Here is a 25314-nt window from a genome sequence, read left to right as displayed (position 1 = left end):
CCGGTTATTTTTCTTTTTGTTTAGCGAATCTATTTTGCAAAAAAAAAATAAAAAATCTGATTATTATAAAGAAAATATTAGCATAAATAGAATCCATAAATGTGGGAAACACTCATTTAACTCAAAGCAGAACGGCTCATTGAAGCTACTGGTCCTCTGGTTTTATAGATGGAAGAAAATCTTATCTCGAAAATAACATTTTAGATTCCTTCTTCGGGCGCCTTATTTTTTAAACATCGTTTTTTTAGAGCTGGCTTTTTTCATCATGCAAACATTTGTTTTAAAGTATCTGATAAAAAAAAAAAGTAAGGATTCATGAGTAAAAATCTAGCAAACAGCAGCTCACCCCTTTGCATGCATCTCCTCCGTCTTGGAGATGTAGACGCACTGTTTCTTAGGCGGGGGGGTCGTGCTCACATCATCATCATCAGACGAGCTTTCTAGCGTCAGATCAATCACATCGGTTTTCTTGGAGAGGCTGGGCTCCACAGAAGGGACCACCACCAAGGACTGGGGTAGAGGAGCTGTGGCTGAAAGAGGAAACAGAAATAGAAATGATTTATTCTGGATCAACATGCCTCTAATCTTCACCTCCCTGCATCATAACAGCAGCCAAATAAGTTAAACTGGAGTCATAACTTTAACCGTTATATTACTACAGCAGACCGTGATGTCAGAGAGGAAACAACAGGAAGTCAGAGCAACCATCTGCAGACGATCCAAAACTTTTCAGCTTCTGACCCTCAAATTGTACCAGAGTCGACTCAGGACCAAAGATACTGAAAACGTAACAACCTTTTCAACACCATCGATGATCATACTTCTTTGATTGTTGAGGCACGTTGTAACATTTTACATCTTCAGCATTGCCTTTATATTTTTGCAATCACTTCAACATTTATGTTTATTGTTTAACTTCTGTAGTGGATCCAAGAGCCCATACTGGCTGATCAAAGACTCCAAAGTGGGGTCATGACCCCAACTTTGGGAATGTAGTGGTCTATAGAAACCAAGCTGGGGGGGAAGGATCCAGAAACTTCTGATGCTCTGAAGGTCCCAGTGAGTCCAGAGGCCTTCGCTATTGGTAGATGAAGGAAGTCTGGAACCAGCAGGACTCAATCAGATGGCAGAGGCCTGCTCCCTACTGGGAGACCATGGATAGCTTTACAAACCGTTTCATGGACCACATAACATAACAAGTCCTGGATCAACCCTGAGAAAAGGTTCTCCTCAACGAGAAGAGAGCTGTTAGAAGCAACAGAATAGAGATGGAACTGCAGCAGCAGTCAGAATGGTGTGGAAATGTAATTGTAGAAGTTATTCCATTTATTTATTTTTTGTTTTTTTATTTTCAGCTAAATGAACTCTCTGCATTTAACCCATCCCCTTGGGGAGCAGTGGGCTGCCATTGTGCAGTGCCCGGGGAGCAGTGTCCGGGTTAAGGATCTCACACTGCTGACGTTATTATCCACACTTTAATGGTCGCCATTAACAGTTTACAACATGCGCTCCCGCGCTCATCATTCAACTCCATGAAGAAGGAAAACCCAGATCTAGCCCCGCCTCCCATTCCTTACATCTCATACATGCACAGTCTGCTACTTACAACTTAACAATCTCCCCTCTTTCTTTAAAGAACACATAACAGGCTAAAGAAATTTTAGCATTCTAACTTTACTTATTTTAACTCCATTTACATGAACTTAACTTATGTAAGGAACAATAGTCACTTTATTTATTTTAACTACATTTACTTGAACTTAACTTATGTAAGGAACAATAGTCTTTTGTTTGTTTTAATCTTTAAGTTGCCATTTCCCTTCACTTAGGGCTCTCAGCAGTCCAAGGGCAGACGCCCCCACTTTTGTTAGGCAGTTGGCAAGTTGGTCTTTGGTAGGTGTCCATATAATTTCTTGGATTGTCCCAGAACCCATAAGTTCTTTGATGCTGCTGATCTCAAGCCGGAGTCTCTTTTCAGTTACACATTTTGTGGATTTGACAGCATCAAGGAGGGAATGGTTGTCCGTTACACAGGTAATGGGTAAGATGTTGCGCGTGCCATCACCAACCATGAGCTCTGAATAGAGTGTAGCAAGAAAGACGGCACTATCAATTCCATCTGCTAGTGCTAAAGTCTCTCCAGCTAACGTGCTACGTACCACTCTCCTAATCCGTCTGGATTGCCAGCATATGGGTGAAAATTTTCCATCTTCTCCCATCAGCATGACAAAATGTCCTCCTTGTGTCCCTCCATCTGAGAGATTTCCCATTGAGGAATCGCTGAACACCACTAGCTTGTGGTATTTGCTGTCTCCCAAGCATTGGAATCTAAGGGTAACTTCCTCAGATTTAAGTTTTCTGATCAGTTTGTTTGCAGAGTGTAATGTTTGAATTGTACCATGTTTTGTGTTTGACGCCAAGATAGATATGTCACACATGATGTCAGGTCTGCTCTGTCTTGCTACCCACAGAATCTGTCCAATCTTGGATTTTAACATGTCCATTTCTGTGTCTGTTAATGGAGCCTCCCGCTGTGGTGCTCTGATGGGATCCATAGGAATGGGCTGTAGGTTTTTAATGTATGCACGCTGTTGTACTCTGATTTCATTCTGCAGAGAATGAACCTCCATTCCAATGTAGTTGAAGCTGTTATGTTCTTCTCTTCCAACTTGAAAAGCAGTTTTCAGTTGGGGGATAATAGCTGAAGAAAACATGTCTGAACCACCCCATACAAAGTCATCTACATGGCATGCAAGAACTCCTGTCACCTTACAGAAATCATCTTGCCAGTAGAAGACAGCTGGATCAACTTTTGACACAGTTCCTCCCAGCTTCTGCATGGTTTCTTTCACCTTGTTGAACCAGAACAAGGAAGCATCTGCCAGGCCATAGACACATTTATTTAATTTCCATACGATTCCTTCGCTCTCTGCCTCTTGAGGCGGACGGAGATACACATCCCGTGTTAAATCTTTACCTTGCAAAAAGGCTGCTTTGATGTCCATAGAGTTCAGCTTCCATTTATTTTGGCATATAACAGCTATAACCATCTTTAGAGATTCAGAGGAACAAGTGGGTGAATCCTTAGGAAGTTCTTGAATGTTAATTTCTTCAAAGCCTCTTGCAACCAGTCTTGCTTTGGGTACTATGTCTACTTGTGTTTTCTTGAGTGTGCACACCCACCTCGTTGATATGCATTTCTGACCTTCATCTTTTTCCTCCACAAATACATTGTTTCTTTTCCAGTTCTCAAGTTCAGTTTGTTTAGCGTGTGAGAAAATATCCTCGTTCACTACTAATATTTCATCTCTGTTGTAAGTATTGGTCTTGACATTTTCAACCACTTCGAGGTTGCTTACTTGTCCCATATCAATGGATCCTGTAGATCCAGCAATTTCCTCTGGCTCAGTATATTCTAGGTTGTACCAGTTTTTGTGTTTCCCACTGGCTTTCCCTGCACGGCTTGTTATTTTTCCAGCATATTTTTGACCTGTTTCTTTGTCTGTAAATTTAATTCCTTGTCCAGCTTTTAGTTTTATTCCTTCACTTACAGTTGTGTGTGTCAGTGGAAGACCATCCCCTTCAGGTTGTACTGGATCACAGGAGGATTCACTGTTTTCTGCAACACCAAGTGATTCATTGCTTGTTGGTGCCATCTCCTCCTCATGTTCACTTTCAAAGTCAAGTTCTTCATCAAGTACCGCTGCTGGTGTCTTTGAAAAGTGGTCATCCGTTTTAAATGGATTTTTGCTTTCGCTTTCCCCTAGTTTCTCTTGTGTCTCATTCATTTTTCTCAGCCTAGACTGGTGTACTCTGACATACGTTCCACCATGCCTGACGAATATTACTACACCATCTTGGCCAATAACCACACCTGGCCCTTTCCACTCCTGACAGTCTGTACGTTTATAATAGACATTGTCTCCTGTTTCATATTTGTCATCTGTGGGTCGCAGCTGTTTTCGGAGGGCTCTTCGGATCCTCTCAGAACATTCAGCCTCAGCAAAGGCTTTTCTCATGCCATGCAGTGTTGCAGTGTGATGACCCATCCATGTGTTGACATCAGTTTCCAATGCTGGAGGTCTATCAATTAGAACTGAAGGCAGGTTTGGGTTTTGACCAAAAACAAGTTGATATGGACTGTAGCCATGTACATTGTGCATGCTGTTTTTTGCCATCAAAGCCCAGTCCAGAGCCATTTTCCAGTCACATTTGTTGTCTCTCTTTACCTTGAGTAGCATTTCAGTGAGAATCTGATTGTGTCTTTCCAGTAGGCCGTTGCTCCATGGACTGTATCCAGCAGTGGCTTTAACCTCAATGTTAAAATGTTCAGCCATGTCTCTTATTTCTTCGTTGTTAAATTCACCTCCATTGTCAGTGAATAATCTGCGTGGTGGGCCATGAACGCTTATCCAGCAGTGAATAAAGTGCTTCACTATCTCTTTGGGTCTTTTTGTGGTGATGATGCTCCCTGCACTGAATCTTGTAAAATGGTCGATGGCATGTAGATACCACAAACCTGGCTCAAGCTCATGTAAGTCCATCGCTACAGTTTCATTATACGTATACGTTGAAGCCATGGGTAAACCCACTGCAGGTTTAGGTTTTGCTCTACTGTACCGGATGCATATTTCACAGTTTTTTACAATTTCCTTCAGGATTGTAATGCTTTCATCATCGGTGTTGCCAGAGCAAGATAAGAGCTTTTGTAGTCTGTCAACTGCGGCATGTCCAAATTGTTTATGTAGCTTTAGCAGTACTGTTTTTTTTTCTTTTGTTGCCATTTCTGTCACAATGAGAATTTCATCTTCATCATTTGGTGTCTCACTTTGTTTAAACTGGCTTTCATTATTGATCCTTTCCTTTCTTAAATTTACACAATAATGTCCAGAAGATGTCAGTTCAAGTTTTACAGGTTGGTCAAACATCATTGCTTTGTCTTGAGCAATGTCTAAAACAGCACTCGCTCTCTTCAGTGATGTTTTGCTCAAAAGCATCGGTATATCTGCTGGAACTACTTCTGTCTCAATGTTGCATTTAGTTTTTCCTATTGTTGCAGGAATAGTCACCTTTCTTGTGGATTGCACCAGTTTTCCATCCTCAAACCGGAAAGGTCTTGCAATTTTTTCATCTTTAATCTTCATTAATTCTCTCTGAGGCAATCCACTTACATAATCTGCAAGCCATTTTTCACCACACACAGTTCTTGTACAGGCAGTGTCAATCACAGCAGATCCCAAAGCTTCTACCATGAAGATCTGTGTGTCAGATGTGGATTCGTCTGAAAACAGAGTAATATTACATTCCTCAACGTTGTCTTTTGATCCCTCAACATTTGTTAGCTTCACATGTTCTCTTTTATTGGGGCAGTCTTTTGCCCAGTGAAAAGTGCTCTGACATATTGCACATTTAGTTCTTCTCCCGTATTTGTCGAGTGGATTAGTCCCTGCAGCTGTTCTTGAGCTTTGCTCTGAGTTTGAACTCCGTTCACGCTTGCCTGTGTATTTGGTGAAAAAGGCTGAGTCGCCCTCTTGTGGAGGATAGACATTATCACCGAAGATTCTTTTCAAAGCCGATTTCATGTTGTCAAAAGTTACAGTGGAACAGGCGGTAAGAGCTAGCTGTTTGTCTTTAACGTTTAGCCCCGCGGTGTCTAATAGCTTGAATGCTAACACTGCATCCGGTAGTTCCATTTTGAACTTACGTAACTTGTTGTACCGTCGTTCAAATTCGATAATGTAATCCATCATGGACGTCTCGCCGCGTCTGTCGATCCGGTCAAACTCCGTGTAAGCTTCGTACTGTCGATCTTTTTCTTCTTTTAAAAACACTGAATCCAACTTGTCTAAAAGAACACTCATTCCTGTATCGACGTTGAGATGTTCCGCAGCGATTTCCAGCGCGCTTTCTCTCGCTCTTCCTGATAGCGACAGGGTAACCGCCAGGGCCTGCTTCTTTTTGTCCAAGTCGGTAACAAGTCTCCAGATTTCAATTTCATTTTTCCAACTTTCGTAAGACGTCTTCTCGTCGAACGGTGGGGGAACTTTGTAATTTCCAGCAGCGGCCATCCTCTGCTACCAATGTTGGCTCAATAATCACACTGCTGACGTTAATATCCACACTTTAATGGTCGCCATTAACAGTTTACAACATGCGCTCCCGCGCTCATCATTCAACTCCATGAAGAAGGAAAACCCAGATCTAGCCCCGCCTCCCATTCCTTACATCTCATACATGCACAGTCTGCTACTTACAACTTAACACCCGGGGAGCAGTGTCCGGGTTAAGGATCTTGCTCAGGGACCCAGAGGCAGTCCCTGGGAGTGGGGCTGCAACTACTATTCCTATTGAACTCAGAAACTCAGGATTCCAAGCTCTATGCCCAAACCACTAGGCCGCCACTCCCCAAAGCAGACTTATGCCCCATTTACACTACCCTTGAAAAACTGTGCCGAGACCAGTCCGAGCTCAGTAACTGAGATAACTTTCGGTTTTTTCCTGGATCGGTTCTCTGATAACAAGAGTGCATGAGCAGAACGCGTCATCTCCGTCTGGCTGCGCATCCCGATTCACACTCCATTCCAGTAGTTGGCGGTAATGCCCCTCCGGAAGTTGATTGCCAACCAACACAAAACACAAGAAGAAGAACAGCTATAAACAACAATCGAAATCTTCTTTACGCAACATTTTAAATATTTTGCCGTTTTCGCCTGACCCTCCGCAAACACCGAAGTACAGCAATAATAATCAAGCATAACTTTCTGAATGTGACAGGCTTGATTCCCTCCTTCTTCTTGTGTTTTTTGGCGGTTGGCAAACAGCTTTTGGTGCATTACCGCCACCAACTGCTTGATTTCCTGCTTAAATACTGACAGTAATACCGCCGATCGTCACGAGGAACCGAGATAGCGTGATGTGTAAACGGTCGTCAGAACCGAGCTCGGCCTGGTCTCTCGGCATTGGATCAGTTTTTCGAGGGTAGTGTAAATGGGGTAGTAAGGACCCACACTAGCAGCTGGGATACAAACCCAGGCTTTCTGTTTGAAGGACTGGTGACTTACCAATTGAGCTAACCAGCCGCTAATCTTAGATCACAAACCAAACTACCAGGATGGAGCCGATGTAGACTAGACGTGAGAAACGTGAAACATGCTTCTGTGGTGGACCCATGTAAGGTGACCTTATTTCAGCCGCATGTCTCTTTCCCTCGTACCCCCTTCCCCATCAGCCTACTGTACAAAAAACAGGCCACGTAAAAATCTTTTTTTTAAAAACAAAACAAAACAAGCCTGCCCCTAAAGACCGTCCAGTTGGTAACAGCTCCAAGTGTTAGAAACAGGGCAATGTCATCCAGCAAACTGTCCTCCCAGCAGAGACAGCTAGCTTGTTTGTTAGCATACTTAGAACAAGCTCTGCTGCTACAGTAATTACCCTTTATTCCTCTCAGATGTCAGACCAGAAGTCCACCGTACGTTTCTGTTAGCTGTGTTTCTGAGAGATTTTCCATGTTTCACCGCTTTTTTAGTCGATTTTGTCAAAAATTTATGGCAGCTGATGTCAAGAAAAGGCCAAAGTAATGCCACTTTCTGGTCATGCTAGAGCTGCAAGCATTCTAGAGCTAAACAATAAAGAATACATCATCCACCACCTTTGATAAATAAGCTGATATAAATTAATATGAAACAAGATAAAAATTCTCAGCTTATAATTTATCGCAACTAATAAAAGAACAGAACCATTTATGGATCTGTACCTCATCACCTGATGGGAACCCTGAACTCCCGCAGGATATGCTCACATTTATGACCCCCAGAGGCCTCCGTAGTTATTTAGTGCTGAACAGCGAAGCACCAGAGCGTGTTTCTCGGTCGTCTATTATTCATTTAACACAGATCTAGATGGGAGTAAGCGGCTGCTATTCTTTAAAAGGTTATATCCAAAGAAATTCTAAAAATATATTTCTATAACTCAAAAACCAGTCAATTAAGAATGATAGTGAAGGTTTATCATAAATATACTGAAACTCGATGTGAAGCAAAGTTCAGGATGAAGGGTTTCATAGAATCCTATAGAAGTATTAACCTAGAAATGTTCTTACCTTCTACTTTTCCCACCGAATGGACAGAGACCTTCACTGTGTCCTTCTTCGGCCGCATTGGGCACCAGGTTCCATCCTCTTGAAACTTGATTTCATCAACATCTGAGCAGTCGTTGAGAATCTCCAAGAACAAACTGAGAAGGAAGTCAAATGTAGACATAAATATTTACGTTATGTACCTCTAATCTTGGATAGATTTATCTATTCTTATAAATCTAAATTAAAGTTTATTTCTATAGTCCATTTAAAACTAAAAAAAGTGTTTTACCAGTAAGTTAAACATTTAGAGTTAAATAAAACCATTGGATAAAATAAATATTGAACAGAAAAGATAAACATGAACATTTAGAGAATAAAAAATTTAACACTTTAAGTGCAACACGTGTTCGATTTGCCAATGGAATTAGAATTTTTGGCCTTAAAATAAAGTAATTAGGTATTATGCATAAAAAATAGATTCATTTTTTCTTACGGTACTTTAAATCCAAATGACCGTATTTTATTGGCAAATTATTTTACTTAATTGCTTAAATCAAGTGGAAAATTAGCTTTTTTCAAGAAATAATTACTTAGAATTCCTTTTTTTGCAGAGCATCTCTATAGAGCAAAGGGAGGTGGATAAACTACGCCACCACTGATTTCCTCTCAAGTCTGGGAGGTTCTGATCCAGGAATTGTAAGGTTCTAGAGCCTGTAATATGGACTATTTTAGACTTCTCTTTTCCACAGACTTGTCCCTGGTCCCCCTTGGCCCTGGACTCACGACTATCAGTTTTAGTCTGAGTCATACACCCTGTCTACTTTTGAGGCTAGGCTTAAAACTTTCCTTTTTGATAAAGCCTATAGTTGGAGGGGCTTGGGTTATCCTGAGCTATCTCTATAGTTATGCTGCTATAGGCTTAGACTGCTGGAGGACATAAAGACCCCTTTTTCATCGTTCTATTCCTCCACTCTACAGTATTTGGTAGTTCCATGTTGTCTCTGTTTTTTCTTGTTATAGTAGCTTCATCTGGTCTGGTCCCATTTTGCTGTGACTCCATCCTAGAAAGAAACATCAGCTATAGACGAGAGTCTGGCCTGTTTTTCAGTGTTTAGTCCCATTTCTGTCCTAGCCATAGCTATGGGCTCAGTGACGAACAGGATGTGCTCCCTCTTAATCACTTTTGACATGAAAACGTCATCATCTGCTTAAAGGAATAGTACACCCAAAACATGATTAGCCTTCATTTTCTACTCACCCCCATGCTGAACAACACTCTGGAGTACTTTTTTGATATCTCAAATGCATCTGGAGATCTGGGAGGCTTCTTGCTGTCTGCTGACATTCAAATAATGGAGGTCTATGGTGCCCGAGACAGAAAGGTCCATAAAAGTCCACAAAAAACGTGTCAATATTCCTCCATACTGCTCGTCCAATGTATTCCAAGTGTCCTGAGTGGGTAGCGTCCATAATTTACTCAAAACGAAGTCATTTATAATGTTTTTAGAGCATAAACAGTAGTGTATAGGATTTCCTGAAAGCGCGCGCCTGCGCGTTCAGGACGCTACGGAAGCCGGCAGACCAAACCAGATGAAAGTGCGCATTCAGCGTCTGCTCTGCCGATAATGCAAGCGTAGAAGAAGAAATGTGCTGTTTACCTGTGCAAAGAAAGAAACAACGAAAGAAAAATGTCTGAGGACTTCAGTGTTGAGGAAGAGCATGAGTTCTTTGCCGAGCTGAATGCGCACTTTCATCTGGTTTGTTCTGCCGCCGTTTCCGTAGGCTCGTGAACGGGCTTTCAGGAAATCTTATACACTACTGTTTATGCTCTAAAAACATTCTAAATGACTTCGTTTCGAGTAAATTCTGGATGCTACCCACTCAGGACACTTGGAATACATTGAACGAGCAGTATGGAGGAATATTGACACGTTTTTTTGTGGACTTTTATGGACCTTTCTGCCTCGGGCGCCATAGACCTCCATTATTTGAATGTCAGCAGACAGCAAGAAGCCTCCCAGATCTCCAGATGCATTTGAGATATCAAAAAAGTACTCCAGAGTGTTGTTCAGCATGGGGGTGAGTAGAAAATGAAGGCTAATCATGTTTTGGGTGTACTATTCCTTTAACTGTTTCTTTCATAGACAGAGCCACCGGTGGAGCTAATTTACAGTTACCTTCTCGAACATAAAGTATTAGCAGATCAGAGCCCCAGTGAGCCTGGTTCTGCTGGTTGTTCCTACCTATTAAAGGAGAGTTTCTCTCTCAACTGTTGCTGCATGTATGCTCAGTGTGAGGGATTGCTATAGAATCAACGACACAATCCAAGTGAATATCAATAGTCTCAACCTGCTCATCCAGGAGGAGAGAATCCAGCAAAGATAAGACTGGATGAAATCAGCTGGGGTTCCTTTTAACCAGTCAGACTAGATGGCTCAATCCAGTTCTCAGTAAAGAGCCTTAAGATGACGTCTTTTTAAATTGGTGCTAGTCATCAACTTAACCATGATGACTGCTTATGTAATCTCTTTGGAATCAGTTTAAAGATAAAGGGGACTGTTTTTAATCCTATGAGTTGAAGTGAAAAAGTGATTCACAGAGCTAAAAACCAATGGACTATATTTTCTGAACGAACCCATCGATGATGAGATTCTCGTACGCAGCCTTTTTGTCACAGACAGGGCAGATCCAGGTGGGTTTCTTCTCATTCATCTGCAGGTAGAGGGCAGCATCAAAGCACTGCAGATGAGAGCAGGTCACGGCTCTGCATGGGACCGTCAGGCGCATCTTCCCCAGCTACAACACAGAGCAGAGAGAAGGTCAACCAGAACCACCGGGCTGCGTTTGAGAGACAGAAGGCGAAAATTCTGCTGCCCTTTTTTGGACCAAAACCTTCTGCTTTACATTTTTTTTCTTTGCTCTTTATTTAAAATAACAAAGAGTTGATTCAGGAGGAGCCCAAAGACACTAAGGCCCAGTCTCATTTCTCTCACTTGCACTCGTTTTGGACCCTAGCAATCAGTTTTGCTCATTCACGTTTAAGGTTAGTGTGTCCCAATAGTTATAAGAGCTATGGCGAAGTGCCCTCCAACCCCTTAAAATGATCCCTTCAGACCGAGTGAGGTCAGGAGCTGACTTGGGAATGAAATGGATTCCCAGAATACTTTGCAAACTCATTCAAAGAGGAGAAATGGCGTCCCGCAGAGGGAAAGAACTGCACAAATGTGACAATATTACACAAAAAATATGTTGGAATAACTTATTTAGACCTAAATACAACTGAATTCCGTACAGTTGTGTTAAAACCTGAATATAGCAAAGTCGCTATTTTTGGCAATACACAAATCTACCGAGACTCCACTTTATTTATTCCTTAAGATTACTCCTTCAGGGAAATTCTGGTTCCAGTAGCTTTTATAGAGCATAAAGGGCAGAGTTAAAGCAAGATGATATTAAAGACAAAAAATACAACAGATAATGTATAAAGAGTGTATATAGTACAAAAGAGCATATAAAAACTTGTAATGTCCTGAAATATGTTTCCTGTAGATATAAAAAAATCTGTACAAAGAGGCCAGTGAGACCTGTTTCTTGGAATGGATCTACATCCTTCATACCCAAAGAGGATAAAAGTTTGAGCTCCAATCTTCAGGTTCCCTTTGTGAGTATTTCTGCTTTACTTCCAGTTTTAAACAAACTTTTAGCTGCTGGGGTTTCTATGACCTCAGCAGGGGCCTCATCCAGACCTGTTCAAAGGTTCAGGGACGTTTTTACTTACCGGACACATAAGTGACACCCGGAGACTCGTCGTGGCGATCTCACTGTCTGGATCCGCAGTTAACTTCTCCTTAACTGAACAAAAAAACAGGGTAATAGAGAATATGTTAATTGTTCTAAAAGCTTTTCCAAGGAATCTTCTTGTATTTTTTTATTCGTTTATATCTTTTAAGCCTTTGATCAGATATTAGAGCTAAAAAACAAATGAATAGAGAAATAAAACAAATGAATAGAGAAATAAATCATCTCTAAATCGTTAAAAAGCTGTGTGTAACAACGGGTCTCATGCAACAACATTTTCCTATTAAATGAAATTGAACTTTATTGATCTCACATTGGAGAAAATTTACCTCTGCATTTAACCCCTCCCCTTGGGGAGCAGTGGGCTGCCACTGTGCGGCGCCCGGGGAGCAGGGTGGGGATACCCCACTAGGTCAACACTCCCCCTTAATGTCTTAAAGTTTTTCCTCCTAAAGTAGCTTTTTACAAACGTGTAACATCAGATTCAAAAAACTATTTTAGCTTCAGTAAATGATCAGACAGAATGAGCGTGCGTTCCCGAGAAACAAAGCTACATAATGGCCGCCCCAATAATGCCATATAAGGGAACATATAAGTGAGAGGACTGAGACTAAAATGGACAATTGTCTCCAAGAACCAACAAATGTGGTCATTTATTTAAACACTAGGTTTGAATGAAGAAAATCCTTCCAACACAGCTTGAATTAGACCATTTTGTGTCTGTTTCCTTCTCTTTTTTAAATGCAGTGATGTTCTTCCTGCTAGTTGTTTTTTTATTTGGCTAATCGAATGCTTAGAGTGAATTCCTGACATGTTTGTTTTTTGTTTCTCTTCTGCGGCTGACAGGATGTTGTCAGCACAGTAACTCCGGTTAAATTAAAAGTAACAACGGTTTTAACTGCTGCAGGTTTCAAGTGTAGGACTTATGAAAATAAAAATGTGTAATCTACAGAATTATATGGAAAAAGATGATAATAATAATAATAATAACAGAAGGTAAATAATTACTTAGTGCTCTGGAGTGGTCTGGACTCCTGATTCCCTTCATCCTTAGTCTCTGCAGGAGCAATGGTGATGTAAGCTGCCTCACGAGGTACACAGAAAGGGAATAGGTCTGAAAAAACACCAACCAATGATTAATCTCTTCGAACAAAGAAGCCGTGAGATAAATGTGACCATTTAAAAAGGTATGCAGGATCCTGGACTAGAGAGGAGTCGGTTATTTGGAAGGAAATCTTGGCACAGCCTTTCATTGTCAGAGTAGATCTGTTCAGGTTCATCTAAAAACTCATCTTGAAAAGTTTTAGAAACTAATCTCAGAAAGAGAAATAAATAGAATCCTCAGTGAGCTTAGCTCAGTGTATTTATATGGTACGAATTCACAACATGTTATCTTTATAAAAATGGTTCAATCAGATCATTCAGTCAAGTTTAAAGGTTTGAAGTCTCCATCAAAAGCCTCTGTCACACCTTGATGATTTAGACCAGCGTGTGCTTGATATAAGGGCAAACGTTGGATAAGTTCTGAGCACGCTGAAGCAAGCTGAAACACACCAGCACACATCAACTACAGCAAGTACGTCAGAAAATTTAATCCCGTATTTCAGCGTGTGCCATGCTTGGGGCATTAGTTACAGGTAAGTTATCCGATTGTTGACATAAGTTCAGTGTCAGTCATGGCGTCTAGCTTATCCTAAACCTCAGAGTAACTTCTGCATAACATATGGTTACCCGGAACTTCTCTCCAACACATATCAAAGTATCTGACGTGTTCCAGACGAGCTTTGAATGTGTTTCTAACCTTTAGCTACTGTATAAAGGCGTATTGGCAGCATTTTGGTATAGAGGGGGTTCACAGGAGGAAACCGTCAGTTCTCCTCCAGACTTCATCCCCATCATAGGGTGAGAGAGAAGGTGAGAGTGATGGATCCTCCCTGGGTTCACGCCCACCAACCACAAACTTCCTAGCAGACATGGCGCTCAATCTGCTGCCACTGAAAACCTTGTTCTTGTCATTTATTCTTTTTTTCGGCGGGCGGTAAACAGCAACTAGGTTAATACTGTGATGAAAGACATCTTATTACACTGGCTTGTGCATCATTTCATGGGCATTACGCCGCCGTGCGTGATGCATAAGTTAGGCTGCCGTTGGACAGAGGTTCTGGACTCGTTATGAATACTCTATGTATTCGCCCAAAATTGAAAAAACACATAGAAATTTCACCGTATGCTAGCGTTTTAGGAGATTCGGGGACATCAGGCAGACGCTGGCTAAACCTGCAAGATGTGACAGGGGCTTAAGGAGAACGTTTGAGCAGACAGAGTAAACCTTTTCACACATTACATAGAAAGTATTCCTACATCCTGTTTCTTTAGGTTCCAAAATAAACCTTTAATTTTAGCTGCTTGGTTCATTTTGACTTGTTCTTTTAAAGCTGAATGGATTTCTGTTGATATTCAGGGCTGCAGTTAGCCCTGCTGCTGCCCATTCCTAACACACTTTGTCCTTCCACTCAACTTTCTATGGCTGTGCTTTAATAAAGTACTTTCATAAACAAGTCTATAGCATGGACAAGAATATCTATGAAAGGTATCGATACTAAAAAGTCCTATCCAGATACAGACACTCACATGAGTTTGAATAGTTCTGCTGTTAATTTTAGATTTCTAGATTATGTTCATATCAAATAATTAACCACAGATAACCTTTAAATATGGTCAAACAGTGCTGTATTTGGGTTATTCATTGTACATGTATTTGGACACTTATTCAACCAACATCTTATTCTACTGAGAGGCAAGTTTTTTATAATGATATATCCATTTTTTAACTTAATTATTTTTCATGTTTTTATTCCTACGGTTTTAAAAAAACAATATACAGGTGCTGGTCATAAAATTAGAATATCATGAAAAAGTAGATTGATTTCAGTAATTCCATTTAAAAAGTGAAACTTGTATATTATATTCATACATTACATACAAACTCATAAATTTCAGATGTTTATTTTGTTTAATTTTGATGATTACAAATGACAACAAATGAAAATCTCAAATTCATCATATCAGAAAATTAGAATATTGTGAAAAGGTTCAAAATTGATGGCCCCTGGTGCCACACTCTAATCAGCTAATTAACTCAAACCACCTGCAAAAGCCTTTAAATGGTCTTTCAGTCTAGTTCTATAGGCTACACAATCATGGGGAAGACTGCTGACTTGACAGTTGTCCAAAAGACGACCATCGACACCTTGCACAAGGAGGGCAAGACACAAAAGGTCATCGCTAAAGAGGCTGGCTGTTCACAGAGCTCAGTGTCCAAGCACATTAATAGAGAGGCGAAGGGAAGGAAAAGATGTGGTCGAAAAAAGTGTACAAGCAAGAGAGATAACCGCACCCTGGAGAGGATTGTGAAACAAAACCCATTCAAAAATGTGGGGGAGATTCACAAAGAGTGGACTGCAGCTGGAGTGAGTGCTTCAAGAACCACCACACACAGACGTATGAAAGACATGGGTTTCTGCTGTCGCATTCCTTGTGTCAAGCCACTCTTGAACCACAGACAGCGTCAGAAGCGTCTTGCCTGGGCTAAAGAGAAACAGGACTGGACTGCTGGTGAGTGGTCCAAAGTCATGTTCTCTGATGAAAGTAAATTTTGCATTTCCTTTGGAAATCAAGGTCCCAGAGTCTGGAGGAAAAGAAGAGAGGCACTTCATCCACGTTGCTTGAAGTCCAGTGTAAAGTTTCCACAGTCAGTGATGGTTTGGGGTGCCATGTCATCTGCTGGTGTTGGTCCATTGTGTTTTCTGAGGTCCAGGGTCAACGCAGCCACATACCAGGAAGTTTTAGAGCACTTCATGCTTCCTGCAGCTGACCAACTTTTTGGAGATGCAGATTTCATTTTCCAACAGGACTTGGCACCTGCACACAGTGCCAAAGCTACCAGTACCTGGTTGAAGGACCATGGTATCCCTGTTCTTAATTGGCCAGCAAACTCTCCTGACCTTAACCCCATAGAAAATCTATGGGGTATTGTGAAGAAGAAGATGCAATACACCAGACCCAACAATTCAGAAGAGCTAAAAGCCACTATTAGAGCAACCTGGGCTATCATAACACCTGAGCAGTGCCACAGACTGATCGACTCCATGCCACGCCGCATTGCTGCAGTAATACAGGCCAAAGGAGGCCCAACTAAATACTGAGTGCTGTACATGCTCATACTTTTCATGTTCATACTTTTCAGTTGGCCAACATTTCTATAAATCCTTTGTTTTTATTGGTCTTCAGTAATATTCTAATTTTCTGATATGATGAATTTGAGATTTTCATTTGTTGTCATTTGTAATCATCAAAATTAAACAAAATAAACATCTGAAATATATGAGTTTGTATGTAATGTATGAATATAATATACAAGTTTCACTTTTTAAATGGAATTACTGAAATCAATCTACTTTTTCATGATATTCTAATTTTATGACCAGCACCTGTATATTTTCCTGCTTTCTCGATATTTAGAAATGTAAAGAGAAATTTATACATTAAAACAGCTTTAACTTAAATTGGCTTCATTTATATTTCCCAAACTGAGACACTGAAGTTCAGGTTCTGTCAGTTCCTCAGAATCGGAGCCTTCACCTTTCCGATTTCTGGAGCCCACGTCACGGAGATCTGGTTTGGCACGGCGGAGGAGAGCCGCACCAGGCTGGTGATGTTTAGAGGTCTTCCTGTTCTCTTTTGTTCAACTCCGTTCTTCGGTGGGGGGGCCAGGCCCTGCAGAAAGAGAAGATGGGAGCCTTTTCTTTTTTTTTTTTCTCTTCCAAGAAACTTTAGTGTTAATATTCCTGCAGGGGTGGAGAGGAAGAACTTACAGGTAGAGGGAAAAGCTTCCCGTTGACCTTTAAACAAAGACTGTTGGGGAAATTATCCTCCTGAGGACAACTAGTCTCCGCCAAGCAGAACCTGGAAGGTGAAAGATTTTCTTATATGAATCCTGATCAGAAGCTAAACCTAAAGAATACTGTAATATTAAAAAAAAGTTTAATTCAGCATCAGCATCATGATTAATTACAATAAATATCATCAAGGCACTTAATGCGTCAGATTCGGGTAATATGCTGACATTCATCTAATCCAATCTAATCTAATCCCACAGATTATGTTTTAATCAAATATAATCAATCTCAGGGAATGAAGCTCAGTTATCATTACAGCAAAAGGGATGAATTAATCCAAAATCTTCATCTGTTATCACAGGTTGGATCTTTTAGATTATAAACACTTCTTCTCAGGCTATAATTCATTAATTATGCTTTGGAAACGTTTAATGTTCACCCCAAAGTTCTTTTCTAAAAAAAAGGGGTAATGAAGCTTATAGTTAGAGTGGCTCAGGTTATCCTGAGCTATCTCTATAGTTATGCTGCTATAGGCTTAGACTGCTGGAGGACATGGGGACCCCTTTTCCTCATTCTATCTCTATTCTCCTATTCTGCAGAATTTGTTAGATCAATCTCTAACGTTCTGCTCTCTCTGCTTTTTCTCATAGTAGCTTCATCTGATCCTGTTAGATATTTTAGCTCAGCCTATTTTTCAGTGTAGTCCTGTTTCTCTGACTGTGACTGGCTGGATGTGCTCTCTTCGTCCTCTGACATGGAAGCTGGCTTGGAGCTCATCTGCCTGGCTGTGTGTTTCCTGGATGGGGCCGTCTATGGAGCTGGTTTACGGTTGCCTTTTGTATCTCTGCTTCTGTCTCCTTGAACCCCAGTCGGCCTCAGCAGATGGCCGCTCACACTGAGCCTGGTTCTGCTGGCGGTTTCTTCCTGTTAAAAGGGAGTTTTCCTCTCCATTGTCGCTATAAGCATGTTGTGTGTGAGGGATTGCATTCGAGTCAATGAGTCGATGCAATCAACTGGTTTTCCTTAGATAGAAAACTTTGAATCAATCTGACTGGATGATCTGGTTGAATTTTCTCTGTAAAGTGCCTTGACTGAACTGAATTGAAACACAAACCTCAGCCAGATAAATTTAAAACATGAATCATTAACATGTTCCCTGCTGATTGTTGTACTGGTTCTAAAAATTAATTAAATATTTTAAAACCAAACTGCCTTGTGGTAAAATTCAGAGTTTGATGATTATCAGATGAAAAACCTGAGATTCTTATTGTGACGTGTTGGATTAAAGGCAGATTAACCTCCGCTTTCTGCGCAGCGTCTTCCACCTTTACCATTACTTCTGGATCTGAACTTTAAAAACTATTGATCAATGTTTATTTTTCGTTTCTAGGGAGCAGCTGAAATACTACCAATGTCTGCCTGTAGGAACCAGGAATCTAAATACATTCATCTCTTTCGTTGATCAGTATAAAATGAACAGAAGGGTGTGGAGCGCTGACCTTAGCTGAATTTGAACCATGTAATCCCTCCTGCCGCCTGGCAGGTAGTCCCTGGAAAACAGAAGAAGCAGCATTTTTTTAAAAATAGTCCAAGACCTCCACAGAGACAAGATGGAGATGACCTGAGCGTACCTGGAGATGCAGATTTCTCTGACCTGCTGTGGTGTCAGCGCGAAAATGAAGTATTTCTCTTGGTGGTACCTCTGTGAAGTACTCGCTCCTGGAAACATTGAGCAGTCATTCGGTAAATCAGACTGATGCATTGGCCGGCGGACATTTTGGGCCGATATCAATTCTTTCATCAGCGTTGGTTCAAACACGCACGAGTTCTGATTGTTTGCAGCCGTGCCTTTAAAATCACCTTCCATGTTTCATTACTTTATAAATGTTTCCTTCCGTTTTTAAATTAAGGCGTGTGTCATTTTTGTTACCAATTTTATCAGTAGGTGAAGGGAAAACAAGCAACATCGGGTCCAAAAACAGGCGAAAACTAACCCAGCAACAGCGTTACCATTGTGGATCGATTCATGATTTAAAATAATCACTATCAGTCTTAAAACACCTGTAACTGTCGACCTCTAATATATGTTGAAGAGCAGTTTGCTGATCCAACCTAAACTTCCAACTAATCAACATCAGAAGGCGAGTTAAAACACGGGACACAAATACTAAAATACATGCAGCGTAAACTTTAACATCTAGTTTATTTACTGCCAAAAGTTTATTTTAACTGTTTTTGCTTGAAATATGTTTTTTTCCCTTGTTTTGAGCAGGTATGCAAGACAATTTGTAAGATGATTTACTATTTACAAATAAGAAAAAACTATTATCCTATATCTAGTGCATAATATTAGAACTCATTCAATATGCAGATCATTTTATCTTCTAAAATTAAGGATGTGTTTATTTTAAAGACATTTTTACTTAGATCTATATCCTTTTTTGCAGTGCAATCCAACACTTTAAAACTAGTTTCAAAATAAAAGCATCAATATTGGGTCCCAACATCCTTAATCAGATCAGACCTGTCAGACTTAGAGCTCCAGTCAGGAATAAAGTTGTTTATCTCCTGTTGGGTAAAAAGAAACCTGGAAACAACAGACCTAAGCTTGAGGGCTTGATGAGGACGTCCAGCACATCGTAGAAGGGCAGCGGCTTCATCTCAACATCAGGATGAACGGGGGCGGGGATGAGAGGGCCGGGCTGTTGGAGGTTCATGCTGATGGTGGCAGAGCACCCCGCGGTCGTCTAGCTGCTCAAGATGCTGAAGTCGGAGTTACAGGCCTGATTCCTGCCAACAGAGATGAGCAGTCAGTACGCAGCACTACAGTATTCCAGAGGAAGGTTACAGCCATCAAACAGACAAAAACCGTCAGAGATACAGCAACAAACAGAGGGATGGCAGCCACCAGATGGAGAGCAACAATCATGTAACCATCAGAAGAACAAGAATCAGAAAAAAAACACCATCAGAGAACAAACAAGCAGGGGGGAAAACAACACTAGAGCTATAAGCATCAGAAGAACAACCATCAGAGATACAGCAACAAACAGAGGGACGGCCGCCACCAGACGGACAGCAACAATCACGCAACCTTCAGAAGAACAACCATCAGAGATACAGCAACAAACAGAGGGACGGCCGCCACCAGACGGACAGCAACAATCACGCAACCTTCAGAAGAACAACCATCAGAGAAATGTGGAGAGATATTTCAATAACTTAACAGATCAACAATAAGAACGGCCCACAGTGGCTGAACATGCAGACCTTGGTCTCCCCTCAGACCTACGGACGTCTGACCAACAGTCCCAGCATGACCAACACCGGCTGGATGTGAGGAAGGCGTCTCAATAGTAACAAACTTTTCTAAAACTTCCGCCTCTGATCACCTGCCACACATTATGTGTCTAGTTTATATACTTCTAGTCTATAAGTGTGTTTGTATCTGAAGAGGCTCCAGCCTGTTTGCAGTGAATGAGTTTTAGAGGAGAAGTCGCACTGGTAGTTTAGGGACAGTCTGGGCACTGCACAAAATAATAAAAACTGTAAACCTGTGCATGGACAGCCTGATCGCATCCAAACTGCCTGCAGGCCTCTGGGCAGCGCATCATGTGAATCCCCCCCCCCATCCAGTGCCCTTTTACAGCAAAGTATGCAATCCCTGACAAAAAAACCCAAAGTTTTATTGCTAAGACACCAACAGAGCACATGCTCAACATTTGAAGGAGCTAAAGAAGGGTTTGGTTCAGAGTGAAGCTTCTGTCGGTCACATGTTTCTCAGTCTTACAAAAAATTCTGAGACCCAAACAATAGAACCAAAAACTGTAAGGTTCCTTTACAGAGGATGGAGTCCTCAACAGCCGTCACAGGTTTGAGTCCCGACCTGGTGATCTTTGCGTTTTGTCTTCGCCCCCTTCCCTTTTTCTGGTCTGCCTCCTTCCAAAAAGTAACAAAAATAAGGGCGACTAAAGCCAAAAAAAAAAAAGGGATCCCAACCAACCTTCTGAATAGATGCCGTGTAAATCTGTGCTCTGGGGCAGCTATTCAAATATTAACATAGATATTACTAATAATAACTCTACCACTGGGGTTGTCAAAAAATACTCCAATAAATATCAATAATAAGAAGTTGCATCTGGATCCATCACTAATTTGACATAATTTCAATACTAAAGGGTGTTCCTTGCAAATATTTGCTATTGTTAATTTTAATTATACATTTTAATTACAGGCAGATTAAAATAATACATTGAGGTAAACTTAAAATATTGTCAAATAATGTTAAATTTGGATGATACTTTCTGCATTTATTTGCACCCTTATTTAACTAGCGTCTGTGACTCTGTTGGCAAAGCCTGTTCCATGTTGAGATTGAAAATGGGGACTTTTTTATATAGATAAAAATATTTTTGTAGGGGTGAAACAATCTGATTAATAATAACTGAACTTTATTGATCTCACATTGGAAAAATTTACCTCTGCATTTAATCCATCCTCTTAGGGAGCCATTGCCATTGTGCGGCGCTCGGGAAGCAGTGCAGGCTTAAGGGTCTTTGCTCAGAGACCCAGAGTGCAGGCAGTGGGGGTCAAACCGGGTAATCGTGATTCATCAATTATTTAAATAATCGTCAACTAATTTATTAATTGATCAAATGTTAACTGGAGTAGAGAGACTTTAAAACATGCCTTTAGCTGACAGAGCGACCCACTGAGAGCAGTAATTATACAAAGATTGTAAAAGAAAAAGTGTCCAAAACATTTTGCATTTCACATAACTTTTTCGTCTGACAATCTGCTCCATCCAGAAAATATTTAGTTTCACCTGGTTTAATTTCGTAAAAAGGTCTTATTTAAGGAACCATTGGCTATCTGATTATTAATTGATACACTGAAAAAAATAACAGGTTAATCGATTTGCAAAATAATTGTTAGTTTCAGCTTTAGTATTTTTTACTTTTCCATCTCCATGGTATCGAGTAACAATTATTTTATTGGGTATTGAAATAGATTTTAAAGTTTTAGCCTGATGACAACCCTACCTACCAGAGTACAAGCTTTAGTGGTCGTCTGTGCTCCTCAGTGAGATCACAGGATAGGCTTCTTAGAACCAAGCATGAGGACATTTTGTCAAGTAGATGGAACCTGGTTCAGGTCAATACGAATCACGTTATGATTTAACAGGCTTGTTTTGTGTTGTGTTACAGCAGCGACAATAAAGCATCCCTCTATCCATCAATGGGGTCTGCAAACTACTTTTTATCTTCCACTTCTGCCCTGGTCCACAAAAAAAGCAGGTTCTACAGAACTTTGGCTGAACAGGCCTCCACAGAAGAAATTTTTGTATAAAGCAGTGATAGTGGTAAAACAAAAGGCCCCAAAATAACCACACCGATGATCACCAATGATTTCCATTTAAAATAAAACAGCAGGTGAGCTCAGACAGACAGAACCAGATGAATGCAGAGAGAAAGCATCTTTTAAAAGCTTGGATGTGATCATTAAAGGTCCAGTTCAGTCTGATGAACAGATGCCTGAAGGTCATTTAGATCAGAGTCTCTAAACTTTGGCCCTCAGGGGCCCAATGTCCTGCCTTCACACACCTGACCTGAATGAAAAGGTAATCATCAGGTTTTTGCAGCGTTTGAGTGAGACACATGTGAAATATGAAGGACGGTGGCCCCTGAGGGCCAGGGTTAAGAAACCCCTGATTTAGATCTATAGACCGAACCCTGTCCTCTATTATGAATCAAAGCACAAATCTTTTGTAGCTAGAACATATGGCAGACCCATTATGGAGGGTACATATATATTAATAAAAATACAAATTTCTATCATCGGCATTTTCATGAATATCTCCAATAAACCCTTTATTTCTCAGTCTTCAGAGTTCGATCATTAAACTGATCCAAACGAGCTAAAGCATCAGAAGCTCTCGTTTATTTCAGTCAAAAACACATTTTATTAACCTAACAAAATTATTCCTGTCGATAAAACTGTAAAAAATATTGGTGAAAATCAAAGTGTTAGCAAAAAGCTAAACTTTGAAGCGTTTATGCTCTGATGTCCACAGAAAATCTCTGCGTGTTTTAAATCCTCCAACAGAATCCATTCGGATATTTTAATGGACCGCTTCTTCCAAAACCTTCATGGAAATCTGAGCAAAATTAAATAAAATTAGTTTTTTTGTCTGTTTTCAATACCTGTAATCCCCCATTTCCTGCCATCTTGTTATTCCGGGTCAGACTTACGTTTGTTGTTTTCTTTCTTCTTCTTCTCCTCCCTCTTCTTCGGGTTGGGCACACAGACCAAAGGAATGTCGCAGTGCTGCCACCTGCTGCCTGCTTTCATCCACACCTCCCAGCTGCTTTGAGGAATGAAGATAATATCAATACCTTGCGTTTATAAATTGTTTTAAAAAGAGAAAATTAAGTGCAGATAATTTAGTTTAAATATGATTCCTCATTGTAAATTTTACCAAAACTCTGGCAGCGGCATTTTGGATCAGCTGAAGGGTTTTAACTACAACTCAACGCTAGTTCTGATATTTTGAATTAAAAAAGCTTATTGGATGGGAAGCAAAACGCCTTCAAACTTGGAAACAAAGTTTTTTTTTTTTTTTTTACTGACTGTGACCTGGATGACTGAGAATATTACAAGCTTTTAACTACAGTCCTTATTTGTGCACATTAATCATGTTTTTGATAAAAATCCTTTCACTAAAATGCCATCAGAACGCTTAGAATATTAAGTGTGTCCACCATATTGGATCAGTCCATTTGCTACAAATGTTCAGAAAGGTCCAAACAGACAGCACCAAACCATTTGAAAACAAACGATGCACAGAGCAGTGTTGCCAACTTAGCGCTTTGGTCGCTATATTTAGCGACTTTTTAGACCCCTCTAGCACTTTCATTTCTAAAAAGCTCCTAGCGCCAAATCTAATGACTTTTTTCTTTTACTGGAGACTTTGGCAACAACATCTAGAAGCAGCGAACTCTGCTCTCCAGAGCAAGTAGATTGGTAACCCCGCCTCCTACTCTCCTCTATCTTGTCTGCTGTCATGATTCATGCAGCTATTATTTCATCCAAATGAAAAATGGAGAACAGATAAGCAGATCATGGCTTGTCTACAGTGAAAAGAAGGACTGGGTTATTTACTTTGGCCTTTTTGGAAACACAGGAGGGAGCAATCAGCTAAGTGAGCTTAGTGCTTGGAAAAAATCTTTCATTCCTTTAGAGACAGCATGAAAAGTCAGCTGAGTACAAAACATAGAGAGGAAAACAAGAAGGAAAGGGACAAGAAGAGAGAGACAAAACCCCCCTGCCTTATTTGCCTAGGGCCCCAAATTTCCTAAATCTGCCCCTGACAACAGTTTATGGACATCCTGATAGTAAAGAATTACAATAGTCCAGCCTTGAAGTTACAGATGTGTGATGATTTATCATTATAAATTTATTTATAATTTATTATTTCAGAGATTATAGAAACATATTATAGAAACTTTTTTAAATTTAGGATCTCAATGACAAATGCTGATCAAACATAACACCAAGTTTTTTTGTTTTTGCTTTTTTACGTTACTGTTGGGGGCCAATTGAATGCAGATATGCCTGTAGATGATGTAAGGGGTCAGTAGTTGATGTAACAGGTCAAATCAATCTGAATTTATGGGACAATAAAGGGATTTTTATATCCTATAAGTATCAACAGCATAACCTGAAATGAATCCCATGCTGTCAGATAATTTCAATTGGAAGCTTATATATACAGTCATGAAAGTTGGCCCTAGTGTTGATCCCTGTACTCCACAGATAACCCTGGAGCGTTAAGATGTTATCAACATTAACCAACTGAAATCTGTTGAGGAATTAAGATTTAAAAGTATAGTGCTGCTCCCCTATTTAAAACCTTTTTAAAAGTATACTTTGATCAACTTTATAAAATGCAGGCGTAAGATCTAACAGAACCAGCTATGAGAATATCATTAGTGACTTTCACCAGAGCTGTTTCAGTGCTATGATGAGCTCTAAAATTTGAATGAAACTGTTCAAGAATTTTAGATAAGAAATGAATGTTAGAAGTAGGTCCAATGGCTCAGAAAAAGATTTCCTAAGAAAAGATTTAATTACAGTTACCTAAAAGCAGACAACCCAAGTCTCCTGAAAGTTACCGGAGTCTCCCTGATATAGATAGTTGTTCAAGGATGCCCACAAGTCGGATAAATTATCTCGGATTTTAGACTATGTGAGGTGTTTTTTCATGTGAGTGAGAGCGGGCAGTACAAAAATTCGTGCATCATGTGCAGATTAGAACTACTGCGATTGACAACAAAAGAGAGCAGGTTGTGAGGAGGAGGTTGCTGGTGAAACCAGTGCAGTGTATCTGTCCAAAGCGATGCTCTGTCCAACCAGCGTTCCAGGCGACTGGTTGTCAGAGAGCTGATTGGATCAGTCCGATAAGTTTCTCTGGGTTACTCTCTGACAGTCACCTAGTTACCACTCAAAGCTGTGCATCCTGTGAAACGGCAGAGGTTCAAT

At 40.4% G+C, this 25314-nt stretch overlaps 1 protein-coding gene across 1 annotated transcript in view; it reads right to left on the bottom strand.

Annotated features, from left to right (window-relative positions):
* pias2 (protein inhibitor of activated STAT, 2) overlaps positions 1-23099 on the bottom strand; it is a 31204-nt gene extending 8105 nt beyond the window's left edge. The window contains exons 1-11 of the mRNA XM_038294112.1: positions 22977-23099; positions 19376-19563; positions 18405-18492; positions 18273-18323; positions 16750-16840; positions 16517-16651; positions 12884-12989; positions 11856-11929; positions 10713-10873; positions 8099-8232; positions 347-530 (exon numbers count right to left, since the gene is read on the bottom strand). Coding sequence (XP_038150040.1) covers positions 347-530; positions 8099-8232; positions 10713-10873; positions 11856-11929; positions 12884-12989; positions 16517-16651; positions 16750-16840; positions 18273-18323; positions 18405-18492; positions 19376-19490 — 1139 coding nt within the window. The 5' untranslated portion in view covers positions 19491-19563; positions 22977-23099. The remainder of the gene's footprint in view (positions 1-346; positions 531-8098; positions 8233-10712; positions 10874-11855; positions 11930-12883; positions 12990-16516; positions 16652-16749; positions 16841-18272; positions 18324-18404; positions 18493-19375; positions 19564-22976) is intronic.
* Positions 23100-25314: the final 2215 nt, after the last annotated feature.

Source organism: Cyprinodon tularosa, unplaced genomic scaffold, assembly GCF_016077235.1.
Source record: "Cyprinodon tularosa strain WSP-4 unplaced genomic scaffold, ASM1607723v1 ctg334, whole genome shotgun sequence".
Taxonomy (NCBI): Eukaryota; Metazoa; Chordata; class Actinopteri; order Cyprinodontiformes; family Cyprinodontidae; genus Cyprinodon; species Cyprinodon tularosa.
Note: the sequence above shows the minus strand (reverse complement) of the source record. Positions and strands in the feature narration are given on the sequence as shown.